The 26506-nt window shown below is 38.8% G+C and overlaps 2 protein-coding genes across 2 annotated transcripts in view; one reads left to right on the top strand and one right to left on the bottom strand.

Annotated features, from left to right (window-relative positions):
* LOC123502802 overlaps positions 1-3902 on the top strand; it is a 7733-nt gene extending 3831 nt beyond the window's left edge. Inside the window, exons 4-5 of the mRNA XM_045252067.1 lie at positions 2008-2363; positions 2962-3902. Of these exons, the coding sequence (XP_045108002.1) occupies positions 2008-2363; positions 2962-3101 (496 nt within the window). The 3' untranslated portion in view covers positions 3102-3902. The remainder of the gene's footprint in view (positions 1-2007; positions 2364-2961) is intronic.
* LOC123502801 (putative nuclease HARBI1) lies at positions 3395-6122 on the bottom strand. The gene is made up of 5 exons (XM_045252066.1): positions 6052-6122; positions 5827-5940; positions 4836-5132; positions 3612-3738; positions 3395-3409 (listed from the first exon to the last, which is right to left on the bottom strand). Exons 1-5 carry the CDS (start codon positions 6120-6122, stop codon positions 3395-3397), a joined length of 624 nt encoding a protein of 207 aa, XP_045108001.1.
* Positions 6123-26506: the final 20384 nt, after the last annotated feature.

Here is a 26506-nt window from a genome sequence, read left to right as displayed (position 1 = left end):
GTGCAAGTGTGTGGTCGAGCGAATGTGCCCTCAGGTTCCGACTGCCTACCCATACATCGGTGTTTTCTGCTGAAATTTTTGCAATTGAAAAGCCATAGATTATGCTTTAAATTCACCTCATAATTCAATCATAATTTTACGGACTCTATGTCAGCCCTTCAGGCAATAGAGTCCGGCCGCACGGATACAAATGAAATCCAGGGCAACATCGTTAATAAGTTAAATTCATGTCGTAAATCCTTCTCACTGATTTGGGTGCCTGGACATTCCAGTATACGCGGAATGAACAGGCTGACATGCTAGCACGGTCTGCTGCAGAGCTCGAGGGAGCGTGGAACCTCCGTCGGGATCTGCAGTCATGTCTCTCAGTTGTTAAATCATCAGCAAAACTCCTGTGGCAGAGTCACTGGGACAACCTCCACCTCCACACCACCAAACCCATCCTGGGCGAGTGGGCCTCCTCCAATCGCCCCACAAGGCGAGAGGAAGTGGTCCTCGCACGCCTCAGGATGGGCTGCACCCTCCCACCCACATGCTCCCCTACATCGCCAACACCTTTCCACCACAGTGTTCCACATGTAATATCACCCTATCTGTCGAGCACGTCCTGCTTCACTGTGTGCGTTATCGTGAGGAAAGGCGGCCCTTGGTGGCGTATTGCCGGGGTCGCCGCCTACCGCTAACTCAAACCACCCTTCTGGGTGACGAACATCCGGATGTGGTCGATAGACTGATGATCTATCTGACTGAGACCAATTTAATCAGAGAGTTGTGATTTATGTGTATATATTATGTTATTTATCCTCCACTCTGTAAATATTTGAAAAAAAAAAAAAAAATATATATATATATATATATATATATATATATATATATATATATATATATATATATATATATATATATATATATATATATATATATATATATATATATATATATATATATATATATATATATATATATATATATTTTTTTTTTTAATATTTATGAATATATATTTTATATATATATATATATATATATATATATATATATATATATATATATATATATATATATATATATATATATATATATATATATAAATAAAAGTATAAAAGCGTGTATGATTCCAATTTTGCGTGATCTAGTGTGAATGTTTTCCCTTTATGTATATATGCAATACGTAGTGATGTTACGTAGCCAGGGTACCCTGTGTGATTGTGAGTTATCCTTCCCTCCCCCATGCCCTGACAAAGGACAACAGTTTTGAGATAGGTATAGGATCTTTGTGTGAATGAAGCGTGCATGAGAATGTGTGTGGATATTTTATGTTAACCTAAAAAAAATAAATAAATAAATAAAATAAAAAATAAAATAAAATAACTATATAAATAAAATAAATAAATGAATAAACCAATAAAAAACTGTATATATGTAAAATAAAATAAAAGACCTAATTTTAAAGAAATACGTCACATAAAAACAATAAAATAAAAATGGCCTAATACCCAAGACAGGGTGATGGCCAAAAAAAAAAAAAAAAAAAAAAAAAAAAAAAAGGCCTGCATCCCAGGAGCTGAGAAAATAGCAGGTTCCCTTGATGAAACGAGCCAGGGAAGATGGCAAGATAGTTTTTTTTTCAAGCATAGCAAGCTTATCATCAAGGAGAGAAGGACCCAATGACTGGACTTGATGAGTGGTGCAGAGTGGTGCATACTTCCAGTATGGCGCCTGGGGCCGTACTTATAAAACTCCACAAAGATGCCGTCTTAGTTAGGAAAAATACTTAACCTAGGAGACTTAAGCGCTAAGAATCTTTCCTAGCAGGATGCTTTGTTAAGTAACCGTCTTTAGGCGTTTACACCGCTAACCGCTAACATGAGCAGACGTTATGTAATGTTTTTTGAGAAATTTCGCAAGAAACGGGTGAAAATACGTAATAATTATATTTTAAATAAAAAAAAACATTTATTTAGTTAGTTTTCAACAATCTTCTCTTCATTTAAACCTTGATAATTGAAGGTATAAATTTACCACCACTGTTGTCATCTTGTCAAAACAACAATCATTTGGCGCCAACTTCGACTGCACACCATGGCTACTCAAGAGACTCAGGACAAGAAGAGGAACAGGAAGACGAACTGGACGCCTTCATCTGGCCCACCTATACAAAATTCTCGCAAAAATACTCCGGAGCGACTTCTCCACAGCTGGCTGCTCTAAGGAAGCCAGAAATGCTGCTTGGAGGACCAATAGTGCGGAGGTGTCTGCCGTGTCAGACATTCTCCGCACTGAGGAGTGCCAGAAACATTGGCATATTATAAAATCTGAGGCAAGACGGAACACCCGCAAGCAGAGAGAAGCCATGACTGCCACAGGTAAGAGTTATTAATTTGGGAGCTATTTTTTGTTATATTTGTGTGTGAGTTGCAGCAAGATTTTCATATTTTTGAGCTTGATAGAAATTTCATAGTTTCACCCTAACAAAAGATATGATTTATCTTATTAATATTACTTTTAAGCACTGAATAGGTAATGCAATTTCACTTAAAGAAAAGTATTTGTTTATGGTTATTTATTTTTTGCAAGGAAGCTTACTAATATTTGAGTAAATACTAAGTTTCAGCAGGTCTACTGTTAAGGTCACTTGAGATTTAGATCATGGAACCTAACCACTTTAAGGAATAAATTTCAGTAAACTGTTCCTGTTTTAAGTTTGGAAGCAGCAACATTGAAAGTTTTGTACTAGTGATTAATATATTAAAGTGCCAGCCATTTCCTGCATTTTTTTTTTTTTTTTTTTTGTGTGAAGTGGATGTATTTATTGCACACTAATTATGATGCAATGTCTACCTCTGACAAATAATATTACTCCAACCACACATCTGAGTTACATATGTTATGTGAAAACACATTCTTTATAAATTATTTATTTGTATTTGCAATTCATTAGCAATAAGATTATATACTTTCCAGGTGGTGGACCTCCTGCCAACCCTCCTCTCTCCCAGCTCGATGAGTTAATCTTTGAGATTTTGGACCCCAAGAATGTCTTTATTCATGGGTGTACCAATAAGGGAAGCATCATTGAATGCACCTTCCTTAACAAAGGATAAGCCACTTGTAGATATAGCAATATTAGGCCATAATGTTGTCTCAAATGTCTGCAATCCAAAATACTCGTGTTCCCAGTTAGTTTACAACTTACAGTTATACACAATGGTAAATTTGTTATCTAGTGTTGAGAAAATTCCATTTTTTTTTAACCAAACAGATAAAACAGTAATAAGAAAAGAAAAAAAAAACTAATAAATTTAACTTAATTCCTAACCCTTCTCCCCATTCATAAGTATGGTGTTGTAGTGGGTGAATGTGTTAATGATAACAAGTCTTAGGTATTTACAGTTTCTTAGACATGGGCTTCCTTCAAACAGAATAGGATTTAAGTCAAACACATTGTACCCTTAGCTAGATTTACTGGTTTCTGTTACTTTTGTCCTTAGCAATAAAACCAAAAACATTATCAGCTTAGTTTCTGAAGTTAGAACTAATGATGCCAGCAGTGTGCAGGCAGCAGATGATGCTGGGGAAGTGGCAGAGGCAGCCCAACAGAGAGAAGTGGTGACCGAGGCAGTGGGTGTTGAGGAAGAGGCACCTGCCACACCACTTCCAGCACCAGTGATGTGGCACCAACAGGGGCCAGACTTGCCTGGTACATCATTGGTGTTTCTGGATGAGAAGGAGATCATCCACCTGCAGAAGAAAAGGAAGCTTGAGCTTTCACTCCTTGAAGAATCTACAATGGCTCATGAAAGGAAGCAAGAAGCAGAACAGGCTAAGTACATGTACTACACACAAAAACTAGAGTACCAGAAACAAACAAATAAAAAATAGTAATAAAGATATAAATAATGTACTATTTGTTTTTGTTTGTAACCACTCAACCAAATATTAGTGTTAACACAAAATTGACTGCAGTTTCTATATGCTCAACCTACAATCTACTTACTTCAGGTATGGGAGAGAGAGAGAGAAAAAAAAAACTACTTACATGAAAATAACACCAATCTCAGCAGTCATGACACTGGTGTCTCATCACTCAGCAATGCTGTAAAGAAAGACATTGATTTACTGCTTGATGTTGTATCACACATTATATATATATATATATATATATATATATATATATATATATATATATATATATATATATATATATATATATATATATATATATATATATATATATATATATATATATATATATATATATATATATATATATATATATATATATATATATATATATATATATATATATATATATATATATATATATATATATATATATATATATATATATATATATATATATATATATATATATATATATATATATATATATATATATATATATATATATATATATATATATATATATATATATATATATAGATAGATAGATAGATAGATAGATAGATAGATAGATAGATAGATAACTACAGAACAATTGATAATGTAGTCAATGCCACACTCATAAAAATAAGTGAAAAAATAATTAAGAAAGAAGTTGTGAAAGTGCGCTAATTATTTTTTTTAGATGTTGCTGAGATACACATTCATCATAACCCATTTAAATATTGTAAGGCTGAACAGTGATACTGTGGTATCTGTGAAGAACTCTCTTTGCAATAGTGGGTGACTGGCAGAGAGTGAGACAAGGAAGATGAAATCACCAACATAACAGTGCACACACAACAAAACAAGACATATAAATATAAATAACAGTGACAGAGGAGAAAAAACTGAAGAATGCTACTATAATCAGCATTATGGGTTGTATTACTTACTTGAAGTGAAGCACAACAAATTCATCCCTGTAAAGGATTCCTTCATGGCGACTTTGAACTTTCTGTGCTGGGGGTCGCTCCTCGCTGCCTCCATCCTCGGCTGCAGCAAGATGTTCTTCTTCCTCAGGAAGAATGATGTTTCTTGCTTTGCAGATGTTGTGTAGCAATGCACAAACCTCTACAATTTGGCAGACCTTGGATGGAGGACCAACTTGGATTTCACTGTGTGGCATGTGAAAATGTGGCTTCAGCTGCCCGATGCCTCTCTCAACAATGCTGCAGGTTTTCTTGTGGGCCCTGAAATTAATATAGATTTCAATCTTACAATGCAGTACTTGAAAGTGGTATGATGCATTGATTTAATTTCTGCAAACATTTAGGTTATGTCATGTATAAGGTTAAGTTAAGATTCATTGTTTGATAATGATTTGTGACATGGCAGCTTAAACATTATGAAACATATAAAAAAATCTCTACTATAACATTGGTTAGGTTGATATATTCACATGAAAACTTAGAATAAAAAGAAGAAACTCTTAAATATTTGGAAATTTTCTTGAAATGTACTTGTTGTATTGGTGATTCAACCAACACACCTTACATAATTATAGCTCTTTAAGGGGGATCCAAAGGGGGCAAAGCGTACACAATGTTAAATTACTTTACCTTATTGGTTGTTCTGGTCAAGTTTCAAAATGTTAAGTTACTCTACCTTAATGGAGGATGATGCTAACCCAATGAGGAGGTTACAAAATGTTAGGTTAGGTTACTTCATCTTAAGGAGGAATCCAGTAAGGTAGGGGGGGAGGGTCAAGATTGTGTGAAACTGCAATAATACTTCCAAATTACCTAATTCACTAATTTAGCACTTTATATTAGTTTATATGAAAGAGTGTAACTATGGGAGGTAAATAATTAGTTTTGTGTGATGTGGGGTAATTACTCGTAATTAGATAACTCTTTATCTAAATTTTACTACTCAGTAACTTACCTGTTATAAGAAGACTGTGCTCCAGGCTGTGGTCTGAGGTATGCAGTCAGTAGCCACTTCTTGCTGGGATAGCCACTATCTCCCAGTAAGTGACACCCAGCTGGGACGATGCCGCTGTCAAATATCGTGCAGAGTCCACTTTGAGCAAGTATTTTTGCATCGTGAACCAATCCCGGCCACTTTGCAACCACATCAATAATGTGGTATCAAGCATCAAACACAAACTGCACGTTGATGCTGTGGTATCTCTTCCTGTTGACAAACTCTACCTTATACTCTCTAGGAGCCACAATCATCACGCGCGTCCCATCAATGGCACCAATCTTTCCTATAGCGAGGTACCGCAGTGAACATAACTTGCATCTCGGGGAGAGAGGCCTTGTTCCTTGCAGTTGGTCTCTTCAGCCTTTCCCGCACCAAATTTGTCACGAAAATGATACCAGCAGGATCCTGCCAATACCTCTTCACCAGCTCACGGTCATCTACCTCATTCAGGACGTCCTTCCTCTCACGAAACGACCGTCTCTGTCTCAGGTGGTGGCGGTGCGGTTCCGCTCGGGCGGCCATGTTTACTTTTAGGATGAAATCTTAGGAGCGCGTCTTACTGCTAAAACACCTCGGGAGGTGTTTTAGCAGTAAGACGCATCTTTAGGGCTTAGGATGCCGTCTTAAGGATTTAAGACTCGAATTCCGCCATTTTTGTGATTTAAGACGACGACTTACCGTTAGGACGTCATCTTAGTGTTTATAAGTATGGGCCCAGATACTCATTGTCCACTTAATTGGTCCATTCCGTTGATCAATTTATAAACTTGTTTGAGATCCCCTCTCTCCCTTCTCTGTTCCAAAGTTGGAAAATCCATAGCCTTTATTCTCTCCTCGTACGTCATCCCTCCAAGTTCTGTGACCATTCCTGTAGCCATTTTTTGTAGTCTCTCCAGCTTCCTTATGTTTCTTTTTATGAGGGGGTCCACACTACTCCTGCATATGCCAATATGGGTCTTATTATACTACTTATCAGTTTCTTCATCATTTCTTTGTCCATGTAGTGAAATGCTATTCCAATATTCCTTAGCAAATTATGTCTCTCTGAAAATTCTATCAATATGGCTTGCCGATTGATTATTTTCTTCCATCGTCACTCCCAAATCCTTTTCCTTTTTTACTTTCTCCAGTTCTATTCCATCTCTCATCTTTTAGATTTCCACGGGTCGTCTTTCACTCTTTTCCATTTCCATGACATGGCTTTTATCCACATTGAATTCCATCTCCCATTTTTTACTCCATTCCCAGATCTTATTTAGGTCTTCTTGCAGTATTTCACAGTCCTCTTTTTGCTTTATAACTCTGCACAGTTTTGCATCATCCGCAAACAGATTTATGTAGCTATTCACTCCTTCTGGCATGTCGTTTATATAGATGAGAAAAAGTATTGGCGCCAATACTGACCCCTGCGGCACTCCGCTTTCTACTGCTCTCCACTTGGACTTCATATCTTTGACTGCCGTCCTTATTTCTCTCCCCCTCAAATAATTTTCCATCCATCTCAATGTGCTTCCTTTTAAACCACCCTTCTCTAATTTCCACAGCAACCTTTCATGTGGCACTTTATCAAACGCCTTTTTTAAATCCAAGTAAATACAGTCAACCCATCCTTCTCTCTCTTGTACCCTGTCAACTATTCTCGAGTAGAAACTCAGTAAATTTGTTACACACGACCGACCTTTTCTAAAGCCAAACTGGCCATTTGACAATAATTTGTTGTCCTCAAGGAACTCGATCCATTGTTTCTTTATTACTCTTTTACACATCTTACATATTACACTAGTTAGTGATACCGGTCTGTAGTTTAGAGGTTCTTCCTTCCTTCCGCTCTTATATATGGGAACCACTTCCGCTCTTTTCCATTCTACTGGTACTATTCCATTTTCTGTTGAGCATTTAATGATGTTGTGTATAGGTCTTCCTAGTTCTTTCCTACATTCTTTCAGTATTCTGCCTGAGACTTCATCCGGTCCCATTGCTTTCTCTTCATCCAGTTCCTTCATTAACTCTTAATTTCAAGCTTGGTTACTTTAATCTCTTCCATATAGATGGTCTCTCTATTACCCTGTGGTCTTTCAAATTTGGATGTGTGTGTGTGTGTGTGTGTGTGTGTAATATATAATAATAATAAAAATGATAATAATGATAATAATAATAATAATGATAATAATAATAATAATAATAAAAATAAAAATATTATTACTATTATTATTATTATTATTATTATTATTAGTAGTAGTAGTAGTAGTATCATCATTATATGGTTTATTCTGATTGTAGTACATGTACGTACTGAAAATATACATAGTGGAGGGGGGGAGAGGGAGGCTTTCGCTAGCTTAATAGTTATAATCAAGGTGGTTATATTATTACAAGAGGCGGCATGACGTCACAAAATTGAAGCCAGAGCGCTATATTTGTCTGCTGCATACTGCCCCCCTGCCTCCCATTTATACATCCTAAACAAACATTGCCGATCGCCCATTGAAAATACATGGGAACGCATAAGTTACTCTCCTTATTTTCAGTCTTATGTCCATGTTTGGAGGCAGCCTACCATATATGTTACCTTAAAAGACTCGCAATAGTCATTGCTTACTGTGCCACGAAGATTTAGACGGTAACTCATACATACAAATGAGATAATACAGTGTTTTCCAGCTTTGGTGGACTTGGGTGAGAGGTGGGAAGCTGTCTTTTGGGGCAAACGTTCAACGTATGACTGAAAAAGGTCATGCATGTACATATGTGAATATACATGTGCATGTATAGATGTAGACATGTACATTGTGCATTTAAATGAAGGATAAGTAAACTGCATATCAGTTGAAACGGCCTGAAGGTTGATTTCTCTTGGTATAGCAGTTACTTAAGTCAAAATACACACACAAACACACACACACACACACACACACACACACACACACACACACACACACACACACAGGCCAGCCATAAACAGCCGCCAACGCATCCCACCACACACACAAAGCTACCAGGCCTGGCCCCCAGTGCACACCACCACACACCCACACGCTCCCAGGAAGAATGAAATTAAATGGATAGACTTGTAAGAAATAAGTTACCAAATTCAAAATATGCCGATGAGGCCCAGGGAGCAAAACCAAAAGTGGCCATTCAAAATATGAGTCCATCTTCAACAGGAGCAACAATGCAAGGAAGATTGGTTATGCTAGAGAAGAAATTTGAGGAGTTGGTGAAGGAATTAAAAGTTCAGAGGAGTGAGGAGGAGCAGGATAGAGAATTCCGCAAGGCTTTGAAGGAAAGAGTTAAGAGACTGGAGGAAAATGAAAAACGATTGGTGGATGAGAATGCATACTTGAGAGTGAAGGTTGAAAAATACAAGAGACGGTTGGAGGAGAAAATGGAGAGAGTAGTAAAGGAGAAAGATGACTTTAAGGAAATGATCAGTGAGCAGAATGAAAGGTTTGAAAGGGAGTGGGAACTGAAGAAAACACAATGGACTGAGTCGAGAGAAGCTGAGATGGTTGGTTTACAAGAAATAATTAAAGATCAGTTGAATGAAGACAAAAAAGAAAGGTCTAAGGAACTGGTTAACGTTATGAAGAATAAGGAAACATTGATAAGAGAAATAGCAGAAAAGAAGAAGAGTGTGTTAATATTTGGGATGAAAGAACAAAATATAACATATAAGCCTAAGAGAATTAAAGAAAAATTAAAAACGGTAAGAGATCTGTTCAAAAATCTAAATGGTGAGGGAAAAAAAAGACCTACAAGAAGTGGAAGAGATCCATAGACTGGGTCCGTATAAGGAGGGAGTAAGGAGACCGATTAAAGTAGTACTGAAGTCACAACAATCTGCGGAGGACATTTTATATAGAACATCAAAATTAAGAGACGTAGAAGGTTGTAAAGAGGTGTACGTAAGAAAAAATAGAAATGAGGAAGAGAGAAGATATAAGGAATTGTTGGAAGAGGCGAGAAGGAAAAATGATGTGTGGTCTAAAGAGGAAATAGAAAAGTTTTTTTGGAGAGATATAGGAGAAAGAGTCAGAAAGTGGTATGTGGAAAAAAGGAATGCGGAGGAACCCCTAGAGGGAGCAGTGGGTGGACCGTGTTACGTTCACCGGTTAAACTGGTAAGATTGGCATCGAGGAGCCGGTGAACAATAACAATAAAAAAAAAAAAACACTGCAGGTTCAACTGGTGAGAAAATGCAAAGGGGGCACTTTAAAAAGCTATTTTAATAACCCATAATGAAATTGACACATATATAACAAGAAACATGAAACACAGATATATAACATGAAACACAGGAAAATGACATACACATATACATATAACACAGTAATAAATACAACAATAAAGAACCCAACTTAATACCTAACAATAATCCTAATCCTATATAGAGGCAATGTGGAAAACACGGACGAGGGGAAGTGATACTTATGCGGTGTCGCAGTGGTGAAATGCTGGGTGATGGTTGATCCCACGGTAGACCCAAGAGGTGTTGTGTTCACTGGTTGAGGCTTGGATCTCAACTTCCAATCCAGAAAGCCAAGAGCTGGCTCAACACTTTCGGTTGAGTCGAAAGGGGCCGCGTGAATCCAACTTCGGGACAGTAGCGGGGCTTCATGAAACGGTGACATGGAAGGTTCATGAAACAGTGACGTGGAAGGGGAGGCGGAGAGGTGGCGAACGAGGTAACAAGCGGAGGAGGTGATGGTAGTGGAGTATGTTACGGGCGGGCAGTAACATTTCCTACCCCCTAAGACCTCCGTAATGGGCTCATGAAGGAGGTGAGACAGGAGATCTTGATAAGGCGTCGGCAATGATGTTGTCCACCCCCTTGATATGGTCACTTGTAGATGGAAGGGGCGGGAGTGATCCGGCGTCCAGACCACTGGTTCCGAGGAGAGAAACGCCTTGAGGTGTTGGAAGGCTTGGTCACAGGTCGGGGTCCAATGGAAGGGGACGGAAGTGCTGATAAGGTCCGTCAGGGGGGCGGCCAGGGTGGAGAAGTTCTTACAGAAGCGTCTGTAAAACCAGCTATCCCAAGAACCTCATGAGAGCTTTCCTGGTGGTAGGGACAGGAAGCCAAGGATGGCCTCCATGTTAGCTCTCTTGGGGTGAACCTTGCCGTTCCCACCACATGTCCCAGGTAGACCACCGTAGACTTCCCGAAGGTGGACTTGGCCAGGTTGATTGTAAGCCCGGCTTCCTGCAACCGACCCATCAGCCTCCGAAGACGGGTCAGATGTGTCGCCCAGTCGTCCGCAGTCACCACCAGGTCGTCCAGATATGCAGATGTTCCCTCCAAGTCCTGAGTGATGTAATTTATAGCCCTCTGGAAGGTGGCGGGAGCATTAGACAAGCCAAAGGGCATCACTGTGTATTGGTATAGTCCGAAGGGGGTGATGAAGATGGATATTATTTGGGCCTCGTCCGAGAGGGGAATCTGGTAGTAACCTTTAAGCAAGTCTATAGTGGTTACAAATTTGGCTACTCCTATACTATCTATAAGGTCCTCTATCAAGGGCAATGGGTAGGAGTCTGGCACCGTCACTTTATTCAATTTCCTGTAGTCGGTGCAAAATCGACTACTACCATCTGGCTTAGATGTTAACAGGCAGGAGAAGCCCAGGAGATATACTAGGTTCTGCAAGGTGATGACAGAGCAGATAGTCTACCTCTTTTCATCAAGTCTCTTTTAATGGGTGAAATGCGATAGGCTGGTTGTCTTATAGGCTTGATGTCATTAGATATTAATGTTATGTCATGTTGGATAGTATTACAAACTCCTGGAAGGTCACCTGTGATTTCAGAAAAGTCTAGCAATAACTTTTTAAGATCAGACTGTTGTGAAGGTGTTAAGGAAAGAAACACCTCATCAAGGTTGGACATGATTTGGCTGTTTGAGGGCGTCCTTTAGGTGACGAGAAGAGGAATTCGATGTCGGACTCTTCCTCGGGGGGCACAGGACCAGACTCCTTCCCTACCAGACATACAGGTACAGTGCGAGACAAGTCGTCCTCTGGTTCTCTGGAGTGGTAAGGTTTCATTAGATTAATATGAACTAGTTGGGAATCCTTACGACGGTCAGGAGTGTGGACCACATAATTTAATGGACTTAGTTTTTGAGCCACAACATAAGGTCCCATGAACTTACTGTGAAGAGCATTGCCTGGAGTGGGGAGAAAAAGTAAAACCTTGTCTCCTGGTTTGAAACTTCTCATGACAGATTTGGGAAGAGAATTCTGTTGCATTTTAGTTTGAGATTTGAGGAAGTTTGATTTAGCAAAAGATCTGACTTCACTGATTTTATTCTTAAGGTTATTGATGTAGACAGACACACTGGGGCTTGAAGGAGTATTTTGAGTAAACCATTGAATCTTTAATATTTTGAGAGGCCCCCTGATCTGTCTACCATAGAGTAATTCAAAAGGGGAGTAACCTAAAGAATCTTGAGGAGATTCTCTTAAAGCGAAGAGAAGGAAAGAAATACTTTCATCCCAGTCTCCTTGATGCTCCAAGCAATACTTCTTCATCATGGATTTTAATGTTTGGTGAAACCGCTCCAGACAGCCTTGGGATTGGGGGTGGTAAGCCGAGGAGGTAACATGGTCGATGTTTAGCTCATTCACTATCTGTTGGAAAAAATGGCTAGTGAAATTGCTACCCTTGTCAGACTGAATTTGTTTTGGAATTCCTACCGAGGTGAAAAAATGTATTAGATGTTTTACAATGGTCTTTGATGTGATGTTCTTAAGAGGAATGCTTCAGGGTACCTGGTAGTGGGATCCATGAGGGTTAACAAATACTGATTCCCTCGTTTGGTTTTGGGTAAGGGCCCTATGCAGTCTAGAATGATCTTTTCGAAGGGCTCCGTCTGAACTGGAATAGGCGTCAGAGGAGCTGGCACAAGGCGTTCGTTAGGCTTACCCACAATTTGACATATATGACATGTTTTACATAGTGTGACACATCCTTTTTCATTCCTGGCCAAAAAATGTTGAAGAGCCTTCTTGTAGGTTTTTTGGATGCCTAGATGACCTGACAATCCATCATGAGCTAGTTCTATAATGGCTGGTCTTACAGACAAGGAGATGACAACTTGATGTGTTTCTGACCAGGTGTCTAGTTGTTTCAGTTCAGGAGGTCTGTAGGCACGCATCAGGACTCCTTCCTGATAATAAAAACAAGGCAATTTAGACATATCCTTTGTCTCACTGGCCACATGTCTGATCTTAGCCAAAGTGAGATCCTGTTCCTGAGCATTAATCAAATTCTCCTTTGAAATGATGTTATTATACAAGTTGTCAGTAGAGGCAATCATTGGTGGAGGTGATGAAAGGGCAGGGGACTTGGACTGAGACCTGGTGACTGCACACACTGGGAAGAAGTGAGGGGATGTTTCGTTCAGGGTCTTAGTGGGACTTTCTGTTAAGGGAGAATCAAGAACAATTAAGTTTGGAACAGCCAAGTTACCCGCAAGATCATTACCGAGTACAAGATGTACCCCCGGTACTGGCAGTTCACCAGGTTTAATGGCTACCTCAACCTCTCCTGAAATGAACGGGCACTGTAAGCTAATATTAGCCAAAGGATAGGAGAGCTGTGATTCGAGACCTGTAAGAATCACCTTCTCCCCAGTGAAAGCCTGTTTGATGTTAGGGATGACATCTCCCCTTAAGATGGATTGGGCAGCACCTGTATCACGCAGAACCTTGATATTTATTGCCTTGTCTTTACCATCAGTCAGGGACACTTTACGAGTCATAAAGTTCTAGAGGAGAGTTGACAGGGTTAGCTAGGGCCACTGGTTTCTTGTTCTCAAATGTGTTAGGTCTAGGGGACACAAAAAAAAATTGACGTTGAGAACCCTTGCAATTTGGGTGTCTACATTTTTGGATCGTGTGACCTGGCTTCTTAAAGTATGTACACCAGGGGGAATTATATGCATTTGGCGAGAATCCGGTCGGCTTACCACCCGCGCCCCCAAAACCTTCCCCAAAGGAGGACCTAACATTAGATATTGAACCACGACCTCTACTACCCAGGGATCCCATCAACAAAGCAAACGCATCAGCCACTTTAGCGGCAGACATAAGATCACTCTCTCCCGTTCTTCCACATGCCTCAGAATATTAAAAGGTAACTTGTTCTTCCATTCTTCCAGGACCATTAGATTGAGCAACTCCGAAAAGGTGGTAATGTTAAGGGCGGCTAACCATTTCTTAAATTGTCTTAGTTTCTCACTAGCAAATTCAACATAGGTGTGAGACTCTGGTTTCACATACTTTCGAAACTGCTGTCTGTATCCATCAGAAGTGATAGAGTAGGCGTCTAGAATGTTACCTTTGATCTCTTCATATTCTACCTCATCACTAAGGCCGTTGTATACCCTATAAGCTTTTCCTACTAGCTTAGGGACAAGGAGAGACACCCACTGATCCTTGGGCCATTTATTCCTATTAGCAATGCTCTCAAAAGCGCGAAATGACCCGTCAACATCAGATTCATCAAAAGGGGGAACTAGCGGAGCAGCTGTAGCAGGATTAAAGCTTGCTAACTGTTTCTTTATATCTATTTCTTCCCCTCTAAACTTAGCGTCATTTCGTAGGGCTAACTCCTGAATTTCTAACTCTTTCTCCTGCCTTCTAAGTTGTAACTGAAATTCTCTCTCCTTTTCTGCCTGTAGTTGCATTTCTTTTGCTTCTTTTTCTGCCTGTAGTTGCATTTCTTTCGCTTCTTTTTCTGCCTGTAGTTGCATTTGTCTTTCCCGTAATTCTCTCTTCCTTTTCTGCCTGTAGTTGCATTTCTTTTGCTTCTTTTTCTGCCTGTAGTTGCATTTGTTTTTCATGCATCCGGTATTCTAGTTTAAGCTTCTCAATTTCCCATTGACTTATCCTACTCTTATCCTGTTCTTCCTGGGGACTGTGTATTATAGTCCTCGTAGAGGCTGACATGGGAGTTAACTCTTCTATGGCATTTCCTAGCAACTGACCTTCTTGCACTAGATGTTCAACAACTACATTCTTAATGACCTCTTTAGTCATCTGAGACGTGATGGGAACATCAAAATGTTTAGCGATGGTCTTCCATTGGTCCTTCTTGATATTAGCATCTTTAAGTTGTTCCAGAGAAGGGTCGGCACAAAAAACTTCAACGTTAAACTGAGCGGAAGCCATATTAAATAGATGTTAAACCACAAAAAAAAAAAAAAAAATGATAAGCGAATTACTTAAGTGAGGAACTTGGCAGAGTGATAATAAAGGCAACCTTGGAAATTACCTAAATTATACTTAAGTAAACACTTATGAGTACAATCACTAATGAGGGGTAAACTAAAGAGTTACGGCATTAAGAGGGATCCGGATTACTCTAGTTACGAGACTTGAGAGTGAGGAGCGAATTGTACTGAGACTTGTTATTGATAAGAAGGTGGATTAGTCTGAGAGACTAGTTAAAATGGCCGATTCTAACTAGCGAGAAAAATTATCCGCGAAGTGAGGGGATTGAGGGTTCGCATGAACATATGATGATCCCAACACTTGGATAACACTTATTACACACCTGCCTATGTGCAAAAAATAGAGAAGTGCTATCGGTGAACACGCCTTTCTACCTGGTTTCCTGCTCTACCACTGCTATGCGATACCAATGAAAGTCACAAAGCACGTTTAACCCAAAAGGAGCTACTTGATCGCACAAAGGTAAATTTAAACCACACGCAGAGTAAGTCACAGAAAAAAAACACATCAGAGTCACAACACCACAGAAACACAAGCAATCACAGAAAAAAAAATCACTGGAAAAATGGAACACTGAACATGGGTTATAATGGTCCTGTCACGGTCGCCAATTGTTACGTTCACCGGTTAAACTGGTAAGATTGGCATCGGGAGCCGGTGAACAATAACAATAAAAAAAAACACTGCAGGTTCAACTGGTGAGGAAATGCAAAGGGGGCACTTTAAAAAGCTTTTTTTTTTTTTTTTTTTTTATACCATGTGGGCTTTTAACGGGAATTTCTGGGCTAAAGGGGATACTTTTTAGGGTACCTCCTATCTTAAAGCCCACCCGCTAGGAAACCGTTGCCCCGAGTGAAAAAGCCCAACCTACACTCAGACCGTGGACAGGATTCGAACCCGTGCGCTTGGAGATCTCTAGGATCCCAAAGCACGCATGGTTCCACTGTACCACAGCGGCCCCATAATGAAATTGACACATATATAACAAGAAACATGAAACACAGATATATAACATAAAACACAGGAAAATGACATACACATATACATATAACACAGTAATAAATACAACAATAAAGAACCCAACTTAATACCTAACAATAATCCTAATCCTATATAGAGGCAATGTGGAAAACACGGACGAGGGGAAGTGATACTTATGCTGTGTCGCAGTGGTGAAATGCTGGGTGATGGTTGATCCCACGGTAAACCCAAGAGGCGTTGTGTTCACTGGTTGAGGCTTGGATCTCAACTTCCAATCCAGAAAGCCAAGAGCTGGCTCAACACTTTCGGTTGAGTCGAAAGGGGCCGCGTGAATCCAACTTCGGGACAGTAGCGGTGCTTCATGAAACGGTGACGTGGAGGGTTCATGAAACGGTGACGTGGAAGGGGAGGCGGAGAGGTGGCGAACGAGGTAACAAGCGGAGGAGGTGATGGTAGTGGAGTATGTTACGGGCGGGCCGTAACAACCGTAATGTATACTAATATAGATGGGATACTGTCAAGTAGATTGGAATTGCAAGACTATGGTGGAGAAGCCTGATATAGTGTGTTTGACTGAGACAAAATTACATGAAAAAACAAAGGTAAATTTGGATAATAAATATAATATATGGAGAAAGGATAGAGAGGGTAAAGGTGGAGGAGGAGTTATGATTATGACGAAGAAGGAGATAAATGTGGATAAGGTTTGGTATGGGAAGAACAACGCAGAAGTGATAAGCATAAGGTTAAAACGTGATGGAAAAGAATTAATAATCATGGTGACCTATGTACCTACTAAAACAAATTCTTGGACATTAAGGGAATACGACAATATGATCAAGGATACTTTGCAGAGTTTGGAAAGTGTATTAACTGAAAAAAGAAAGGTGATCCTAGTAGGAGATTTTAATTGTAAAGAAGTGGATTGGGAAAATCTAGTAAGTGGTGTTGGAGAGGAAGCATGGGGAGAGAGATTCCTTAATCTAATGATGGAAAATATGATGGAACAGAGAGTGAAAGAAAATAGTAGATATAGAGGAGATGATGAACCGGCTCGACTGGATTTAGTGTTAACACGAGAAGTGTACCTATGTGGGGATATACAATATAAATGTCCATTGGGGAAGAGTGATCATGTGGTTATGGAAATGCAGATGGCAATAACACAGCGAAGGAGAGATGAGACATACACGAGTGGTAGATTGAATTATAGAAAGATGGACACAGAAAGTTTGAAAAAACTATTTTTGAACATTAGATTGGGAGATGTTACAAAGCAGAGAAGTGCAAAAAAAAAAAAAATATGAGATTTTTATGAAATATTATAAAGAAGGAGTTATGAAATTTGTACCAAAGTATAAACCGAGAGAGGAAGGAAGAAAGGATTAGTTTAATGCAACTTATGTTAAGGCTAAAGAAAAGAGAGATGTGGCTTGGAAAAGATGGAAAAAGAGCAGGAATATACTAAATAAGGAGAATTATAGAGTGGCAAGAAATGAGTATGTGAGGGTAAGGAGGGAGGAAGAAAGAAAATTTGAAAAAGATATTGTAGACAAGAGTAAGGAACATCCAAAATTGTTTTACAGGTTCATAAATGGTAAACTTAAATACGGATACGGTTCCTGGAGGATCATAAGTTATTATCGGATCATCAATTTGGCTTTAGGAAAGGGAGGTCATGTGTAACAAATCTACTGAGCTTTTATTCAAGAGTGGTTGACAAAATACAAGAGAGAGAGGGATGGATGGACTGAGTATATTTGGATTAAAAAAAAAAAGCTTTCGACAAGGTACCTCACATGAGACTGCTATGGAAATTAGAGATTTATGGAGGACTGAAGGGAAAAGTGTTAAAGTGGATGGAAAACTACTTGAGATGGAAGGAGATGAGAACGGTAATAAGGGATGCAAAGTCGGACTGGTTAGTGGTCCCACAAGGTTCAGTGCTGGCACCAATACTTTTCCTTGTCTATATTAATGATATGCCAGAGGGAGTAAACAGTTATATCAATTTGTTTGCGGATGATGCAAAGTTGTGTAGGTATGTGAAGAGTGATGAAGATTGTGAAATTTTACAGGCAGATCTGGATAGGATTTGGGAGCGGAGCAAGAGGTGGGAAATGGAATTTAATCTGAGCAAAAGTCATGTAATGGAGATGGGGGAGAGTGGAAGACGGCCAAGAGGGTCATACAAGATGGGTGAAGGAGTAGTGTTGAAAAAGGTGGAAAAGGAAAAGGATTTGGGAGTGATAATACAAGACCATAGACAGTTTGAGGCTCATATTGACAAGATGTTTGGAGAAACATAATTTGATTAGAAATATTGGATTAGCCTTTCATTATATGGATAAAGATATGATGAAGAAATTAATTAGTACGGTAAATAGACCAAGATTGGAATATGCCGGGGTGGTTTGGTCCCCTTATAAAAAGAAGCATATAAGGAAGTTGGAGAGATTGCAGAGAATGGCAACAAAAATGGTACCGGAATTGGCAGAAACGACCTATGAGGAGAGATTAAAAGAAATGAATTTGCTTACCTTGGAACAAAGAAGGGAAAGAGGAGATTTAATACAGGTTTATAAACTGTTGAACGGTTTGGATGAAGTGGATAATGAACAAATGATGTTGAGAGAGGAAAATTTAAATAGAACTACGAGATCGCATAGTAAAAGATAGCCAAGGAATATGCTTGAAGGATGTGAAGAAATATAGTTTCCCACAGAGATGTGTGGAGGTGTGGAATAGTTTGAGTGAGGAGGTGGTGTCAGCGAGGAGTGTGCATAGTTTTAAAGGAAAGTTGGATGTGTGTAGATATGGAGACGGGCCACACGAGTATGATACCCAGGCCCTGTAAAATTACAACTAGGTGAATACACACACACACACACACACACACACACTCTCTCTCTCTCTCTCTCTCTCTCTCTCTCTCTCTCTCTCTCTCTCTCTATATATATATATATATATATATATATATATATATATATATATATATATATATATATATATATATATATATATAATGATTTTCATGTCATTGTGCGATGGAAAAGCATCAATCATTGAAATTTTACTTCACTATTAGTTCCCTGTCTTGCATTAAATGTGAGAAAAAAAATGTTTTTGCCTTAATTTTTCCCAGAAACGTTCTGCTGTATTTCTTTCAATATTGCAGCTATTTTAGACTTACACCTTTAATAGCAGCTAGGTCTACATGACATATTTAGGAAACTATAATGTGGCATAAGTTAAACCATCAGTTATTTCCTAGTTTTCCTCTAATAATGAATAATAATGAAAAAAGTAAGCGGGAATTTCCCATTGCCGCGCGCCTATCCCCCTATACCAAAAAAAAAGTGAAGCCAGTGGGCGGAGCTTATGAGGTGGTGGGCGGAGCTTATGATCACAACTTACACCCAAAACATTGTCCTCTCCTGTGTTAAGCAATGGGAAATTAACGCTTTCTTTTTCATTATTAGAGGAAAACTAAGAAAGAATTGCATGAAGGCCGCTGAGGGGAAGGGCGGGGAGACCTAACGGGGATTCCCCGGCTGCGGCGTCGCCAAACGTCGCAGCCCCAATTACAGGATTAACACTGAAGTGTGGAGAAACGCCCATCTCTCTCTCTCTCTCTCTCTCTCTCTGGCTTGTTACTACTTCCTCCTGTTTCTTATTACTATATAGTTCTCTCATGCACGTGTGTGTGTGTGTGTGTGTGTGTGTGTGTGTGTGTGTGTGTGTGTGTGTGTGTGTGTGTGTGTATTTACCTAATTGTATTTACCTAATTGTAACATACGGAAAAGAGCTATGCTCGTGTTGTCCCGTCTCCATATCTATTAATGTCCAGCTTTTTCTTAAAATCATGAATATTCCTTGCGTTGACCACTTCCACGTCTAAACTATTCCATGCTTCCACCCTTCTATGAGGGAAGCTATATTTTTCACATCTCTCCTATAAGTGGCCATTTTAGTTTTTCCCATGCCCTCTCGACATTCTTCCATTCCACATACACAGATCTTCCCTATCCATTTTTCCATGCCAATCATCACTCTGTATATTGCTATCAGGTCTCCCCTTTCTCTTCTGTTTTCCAGGGTTGGAAGTTGCATTCTTTTCAGTCTGTCTTCATAAGTCAAATCTCTTAAGTCAGGCACCATTTTGTTGCAGCCCTCTGTACTTTCTCTAGTTTCCTTATGTGTTTCTTTAAGTTCGAGCCCACTGTATTGTTGCATATTCAAGCCTCGGTCTTATCATTGCAGTAATTATTTTCTTCATCATTTCTTCATCTAGATATACGAACGCCACTCTTATGTTCCTCAATAAGTTCAATACTTCTCCAATTATTTTGTTTATATGTCTCTCTGGCGATAGGTCATTGGTAATTGTCACCCCAAGGTCTTTTTCTTCATGACTGGTTTTATGTCTTCATTTCCTATCTTGTACATACTCCTGATTCTTCTTTCACTCTTGCCAAACTCTATTTTCTTGCATTTTGTCGTGTTGAACTCCATTTGCCATGTACAGCTCCATTTCCATATTCTGTCCAAGTCTTCCTGGAGTAGTTCGCAATCTTTGTCACATCTCACTTTTCTTAACAATTTTGCATCGTCTGCAAATAGGCTCACATAACTGGACACCCCATCCACCATGTCATTTATGTAGACTGCGAACATTACTGGTGCCAACACTGATCCCTGTGGAACTCCACTCTCCACCAATCCCCATTCTGATGGTCTGTCCTTAATTATTGTTCTCATTTCTCTTCCTACCAAAAGTCTTCCATCCATTTTAGTAAACTGCCATGCACTCCTCCTACCATTTCAAGTTTCCAGATCAGTCTCTGGTGTGGTACCTTATCAAAGGCCTTTTTTAAATCCAGATATATTCCATCAGCCCAACCATCTCTTTCCTGTATTACATCTATCACCCTCGAATAGTAACATATCAGGTTTGTCGTGCATGAACGCCCTTTCCTAAAACCAAATTGACACTCACAAAGTATGTCATTTTTCTCCAAGAAGTCTGTCCATCTATTCTTCACCACCCTCTCACACATCTTAGCTACCACACTTGTAAGTGACACTGGTCTATAGTTCAATGGGTCTCTCTTGTTACCTGATTTATAGATTGGGACAATGTTAGCTCTTTTCCAGTCTTGGGGCACTACACCTTCCCTTAATGAGGCATCAATTACTTCACAAACTTTTTCTGCCAATTGCTCCCTGCATTCTCTTAAAATCCATCCTGATACCCCATCAGGTCCCACAGCTTTTCTCACTTCTAAACTCCCCATCATGTTCTTGATCTCCTCCACAGTTACTTGAAACTCCTTCATAATCCCTTTCTGTTCCATTACCAGTGGTTTGTCAAAAGCAGTCTCCTTTGTGAATACCTTCCGAAAGCATCCATTCATAGCCTCTGCCATTTCCTGGGATCTTCACTGCATACTCCATTTACTTCTAAACTTTCAATACTTTCTCTATTTTTGATGTTGTTGTTCACATGTCTGTAAAAAGCCTTGGTTGGTCTTTACATTTATCAATTATATCCTTTTCTTGTTTCTTTCTTTCTTCTCTTCTAATCAACACATATTCATTTCTTGCTCTTTTGTAACTTTCCCACTGCTTAATCCGTCTTTTCCTTCTCCACCTCTTCCATGCATCCTCTTTTCTTGTTCTAGCCTTTTCACATCTATCGTTAAACCAGTCCTGCTTTCCAACTTCTCTATGTTGTCTTATTGGTACAAATTTTTCTCACCTTCTTTGTATATTTTTATAAATTCCTTCCACTTTTCATTTGCTCCTTAGCACTCTTGAATTTCATCCAATTTGTCTCTTGAAAGAATTTCTTTAGGTTTCCAAAATCTGTCTTGGCATAATTCCATCTTCCCACTTTATATTCTTCATTTCTTCTAGATTTCTCTTCATCTATCACCTTGAACTCCAAAACTGCATGATCACTCTTTGCTAAAGGGCACTCCACCCTCATCTCCTCAATGACCATTGGCTCTGTACTAAAGACCAAGTCCAGTCTTGACGATGCTCCCTCTCCTCCAAACCTAGTATCTTCTTTGACCCACTGAGTTAACACATTTTCCATTGCCAGTGTCAATAGTGTATTTCCCCATGTTGTCTCTGATCCTTCCATTGACCAGTCCTCCCAACACACCTCTTTACAATTAAAATCTCCCATCATTATAGTTCGTTCACAGCCACCCAACATTTCTTCCAGACATGTTCCTGTATCACTTATCATTTCTTCATATTCCTGTACTGACCATGCATTTGTCTTAGGTGGTACGTACACCACTATGTAGTGCCTCTTTTTCCTTCATTAGTTTCTGCTCTGATCTTTAGCACTTCTGCCTTTCCCATACCTTTTTCACTTGATCCACCTTTATATCTTTTTTAACCAGCAACATCACTCCTCCTCCCATCTTACCTACTCTATTTCTTTTCCAAACATTATATTTCCCTTCTCCAACCATCATCAGGTCTTCTCCTCTCTCAGTTTTGTTTCAGTAAGACCCACAATATCTGGGTTCTTGTCCCTCAAGTAATCGTTGAGTTCTAAAATCCCCGATATCACTCCATTTATGTTGGAATACATTACATTTCGCTCATATGTAAGTTTCTTTAGTCCTTTCTTGCTGTACTTTTCTGGGTTATGAACCACTTCCTCAGTCTCATATCCAAGATTCTCCAGAAAACTCTTTCTTCTCCTCTTCTGTCCTCTCTTCATTTTTTTCAAAGCCTCCTTTCTCAACTCATTTAACATTTCTCTTTCCTTTTCACCGAGATCTCTTCTCAACCAAATCTTCCTTGTTGTTTCCTGCTGGGCTAGCCTCCATGACTTCTCCACCAATTCATCTACATCCTTTTGTGACTTAAGTTTGATTCTTATTGGCCTCATACCTTCTCTTGTGAACTTTCCAATTCTATGGAAGTCCTCTATTTCTTGTACTAGGTCTTTTCCTCCTCCTGCACCACATTAATGATATTATTTATCACCTTTTTATGTTTTCTCTCTCCATTTTACTCGGTGTCTTATCCTCCTCCACACCAAATATCACCACACATCTCTTTTTGTCTACAGTTTCCCTCACCAATGTCTCATTTGACTTAATAACCTTCACCACTTTCTCAGCTATCTTCTCTTCTATGATCTGTTGATCTATAATTTCAGCAAGGCCCAAAGTTTTCTCCCAGACTCTTTGATTTCCTTTTCCAGACTTGCAACTTTGTAATTTACCTCCTTTCTTTCCACTTCCTGACTTTTTTCCATTCAGCCTGCTTCTCCATCACTTTTCCTAGAGATTCTCCACATTTTCGCAATTCACTTTAATTAGCTTAACTTCCTCTTTCAGTGCTGCATTTTCCTTCTTCATATCGGCACAGTCTCTTTACATTGTCATAACTCGTTTCCAGGCCCTCATACTTTTCAAACAGTTTTTCAATTTTACCTTCTAACTCCAGAATTTTCTTCACATAAGCGCTCTTCTCCATTATTCCTTGAAACCCTGTGAAGTCTGATTCCTCTTTCGAGTTCACGGCCGCCATGTTGCGCAGACGTAAACAAACCAGCTGATGGCTCAAACGCAGGCTACAGTTTATATTTACCTTCACTGGACATTATTTTGCTAATCAACAGTTAACATGACTATATGGAGACGGGACAAACATTACCAGCTCCTTTCCCACCTTGGTTACTCTTAGGTAACTGTAGAATTATAGATGATTGCTCTGGAGCTCAGCGACCACCTCCGCCATCGACGATGTCCCGTGTGTGTGTGTGTGCGCGTGTGTGTGTGTGTGTGCGCGTGTGTGTGTGTGTGTGTATAATCCTGCTTGCGCGAGTCTTTCCACAGTTTACGTATTGGTTCTCCTGTGACGCGGCACACACACATGACTTGGGAATTGGTGAATATACTACCACATACAATACAAGTATTGATTATGTTATAGGTACTTGCAATGTTGTGAAACATGTTAAAAATTTTGAGGTATTGGATTTTGAGCCATTGTTTTCGGATGTGCATTGTGGTTTGCAGACGGTGCTAGAATTTGCATGTGTGGTAAGACAGACAACGAGAGAGAGTAATAAAGAAGAGGAAACAGTGAGAACAAGACCAGGTAAATGGAGTCATGAGAGAAAAGAGGAATATGTGAGTCATGTGGATGTCAGTAGAGTGCATGAACTACTTCATACAGTTGACGTTTTATCTGTGGATGACATAACACACCAATTACAATTAGTACTTGTAGAACCTGCTATGAAGGTATTTCCCCACAAAAGTAAAAGTAAATACATTAAAAAGAGCAATAACACCAATATGAACGGTTATGATAAACAGTGTTATAATGCCAGAAAGCAATACCACAAAGCTAAGAACAAGCACAATAAACAAAAAATCCTGTCACCTATAGTATTATGAGAGAGAAAAGTAAAAACTACAAAAAAGAAATAGCAAGGGTGAAAAATAAAGAAAATTCCATTGTTGTGAAAAAACTGAGAGAAAACAAGAGCAAAGATCCAAAATCATACTGGCAAATATTAAAAGGTGAACAAGGAGGAAACAAGGAGAGTGAACTTAATCTTGAGATATTTTACGACCACTTTAAAGCATTATTAACTATTGATAACGAGGGAAATGACACCATTGACTATGAAATTAACCAAGAGAGGAATGTGCCCATATTGAACAACCCTATTACGTCTGAAGAGATAAAACATGCATCAATAAGTTGGAAAATAACAAATCACCAGGTTCTGACAATATCATCAATGAATATATTAAAAGTACTCAAGACCTATTATCCTCTCTTTATGTTAAGATGTTTAATAAAATATTGGATGAAGGAGTCTTCCCAATGGAGTGGACCATTGGAGTAATAATACCATTATACAAAAACAAGGGAGACGTCAGAGACGCAAATAACTACCGGGGAATTACCTTGTTAATCTGTATGGGAAAGTTATTTACATCCATCTTGAACAATCGTTTGAATCAGTACTCTGAAGCGAACCACATCATCAATGAAACACAGGCAGGATTTAGACAAGGATATTCAACCCTGGATCATATGTATTTGCTCAAATGTATTATTGATTTGTTTAAATGGAAAAAGAAAAAAATATTTTGCTTGTTCGTAGATTATAAGAAGGCGTTTGATATGGTGTGGAGGGAAGGATTATGGTTTAAGTTGGTTAGAGATAATGTTAATGGTAAATTGTTACATGTTGTTAAGAGTATGTATAAAAATGTTAGATCTTGTGTGATGGTGAATAAAAAATTGTCGGACACATTTTCGTGTAATATGGGGGTTAGGCAGGGAGAAAATTTGTCTCCATTGTTATTTGCTTTTTATATTAATAACTTGCAGGACAAACTTCTTGAACTTAATTGTAAATATTTAGATTTTGATAACGAATTTCTTAATATCTATTTGAAATTATTTGTGCTAATGTACGCAGATGATACAGTATTGCTATGTGATAGTGAAGTGAATATGAAACAGGCGCTAACATCTTTGCATAATTATTGTCTAGATTGGAAGTTAAAGGTTAACTGTGACAAAACCAAAATTGTTGTATTTAGTAGAGGACAGGTACAAACAAGTAATTATAATTTTCAATTAGGGGGTGAGACTATTCAGGTTGTTAACGAGTACAAATATTTGGGTGTCTTGTTTAACCACAATGGTAGATTCAGGAAATGGGAGTTGGCTCTTAAGGAACAGGCAACCAGGGCTTTGTATTCCATCATTGGTACTTGACGTAAATATGACTTGCCAGTTGATATTCAAATAGAACTATTTAAAACGATGGTTGTGCCTGTACTTACATATGGCTTTGAAATATGGGGTGATTGTACTATAAGGGAAATAGAATTACTACATATGAAGTTTTTGAAGCACGTTTTGTATGTACATAGATACACCAGCACAGACATGGTATACGGTGAACTAGGGGTTTACCCTCTTGATATAACTATTAAGTGTAAGATGATAAGTTATTGGTCTAGGTTAGTGACGGGAAAGAACACTAAATTAAGTTATATAATGTATAATTGCTTATTACAGTTATATACGAGCGGTCTGTATTTGTCACCATGGATAGAATACATCAAAATATTTGTATAGAGTGTGGAATGTCATGGGTGTGGATGGCGCAGACAGTTAGTAACCCTAAATGGTTCAGAAAAGCGATTGAACAAAAATTAAAAGACTTATGGATAAACAAGTGGTACGAAAACATATCAAATAAAGGTATTTGTAATACTTACAAATTATATAAAGAAATTTATGGAATTGAAGAATACCTGCTTAAACTTAATAAAAATAATCGTATAAATTTGTCAAAGCTTCGCACGGGAAATAATAAATTACCAATTATCCTTGGTAGATATAATCAA

Source organism: Portunus trituberculatus, chromosome 12 (assembly GCF_017591435.1).
Source record: "Portunus trituberculatus isolate SZX2019 chromosome 12, ASM1759143v1, whole genome shotgun sequence".
NCBI classification, from domain to species: Eukaryota; Metazoa; Arthropoda; class Malacostraca; order Decapoda; family Portunidae; genus Portunus; species Portunus trituberculatus.
This window is presented reverse-complemented; position numbering and strand designations above follow the sequence as displayed.

Excerpts from the sequence above, each read along its gene's own strand:
- LOC123502801 (XM_045252066.1), bottom strand. The coding sequence starts at position 6,122 with ATGATTGTGGCTCCTAGAGAGTATAAGGTAGAGTTTGTCAACAGGAAG. Across the intron at positions 5,133-5,826 it reads GCACAGTCTTCTTATAACAG|GGCCCACAAGAAAACCTGCA; the intron begins GTAAGTTACTGA and ends TATTAATTTCAG. Across the intron at positions 3,739-4,835 it reads TTTGTTGTGCTTCACTTCAA|GTGGATGATCTCCTTCTCAT; the intron begins GTAAGTAATACA and ends TTTCTTCTGCAG.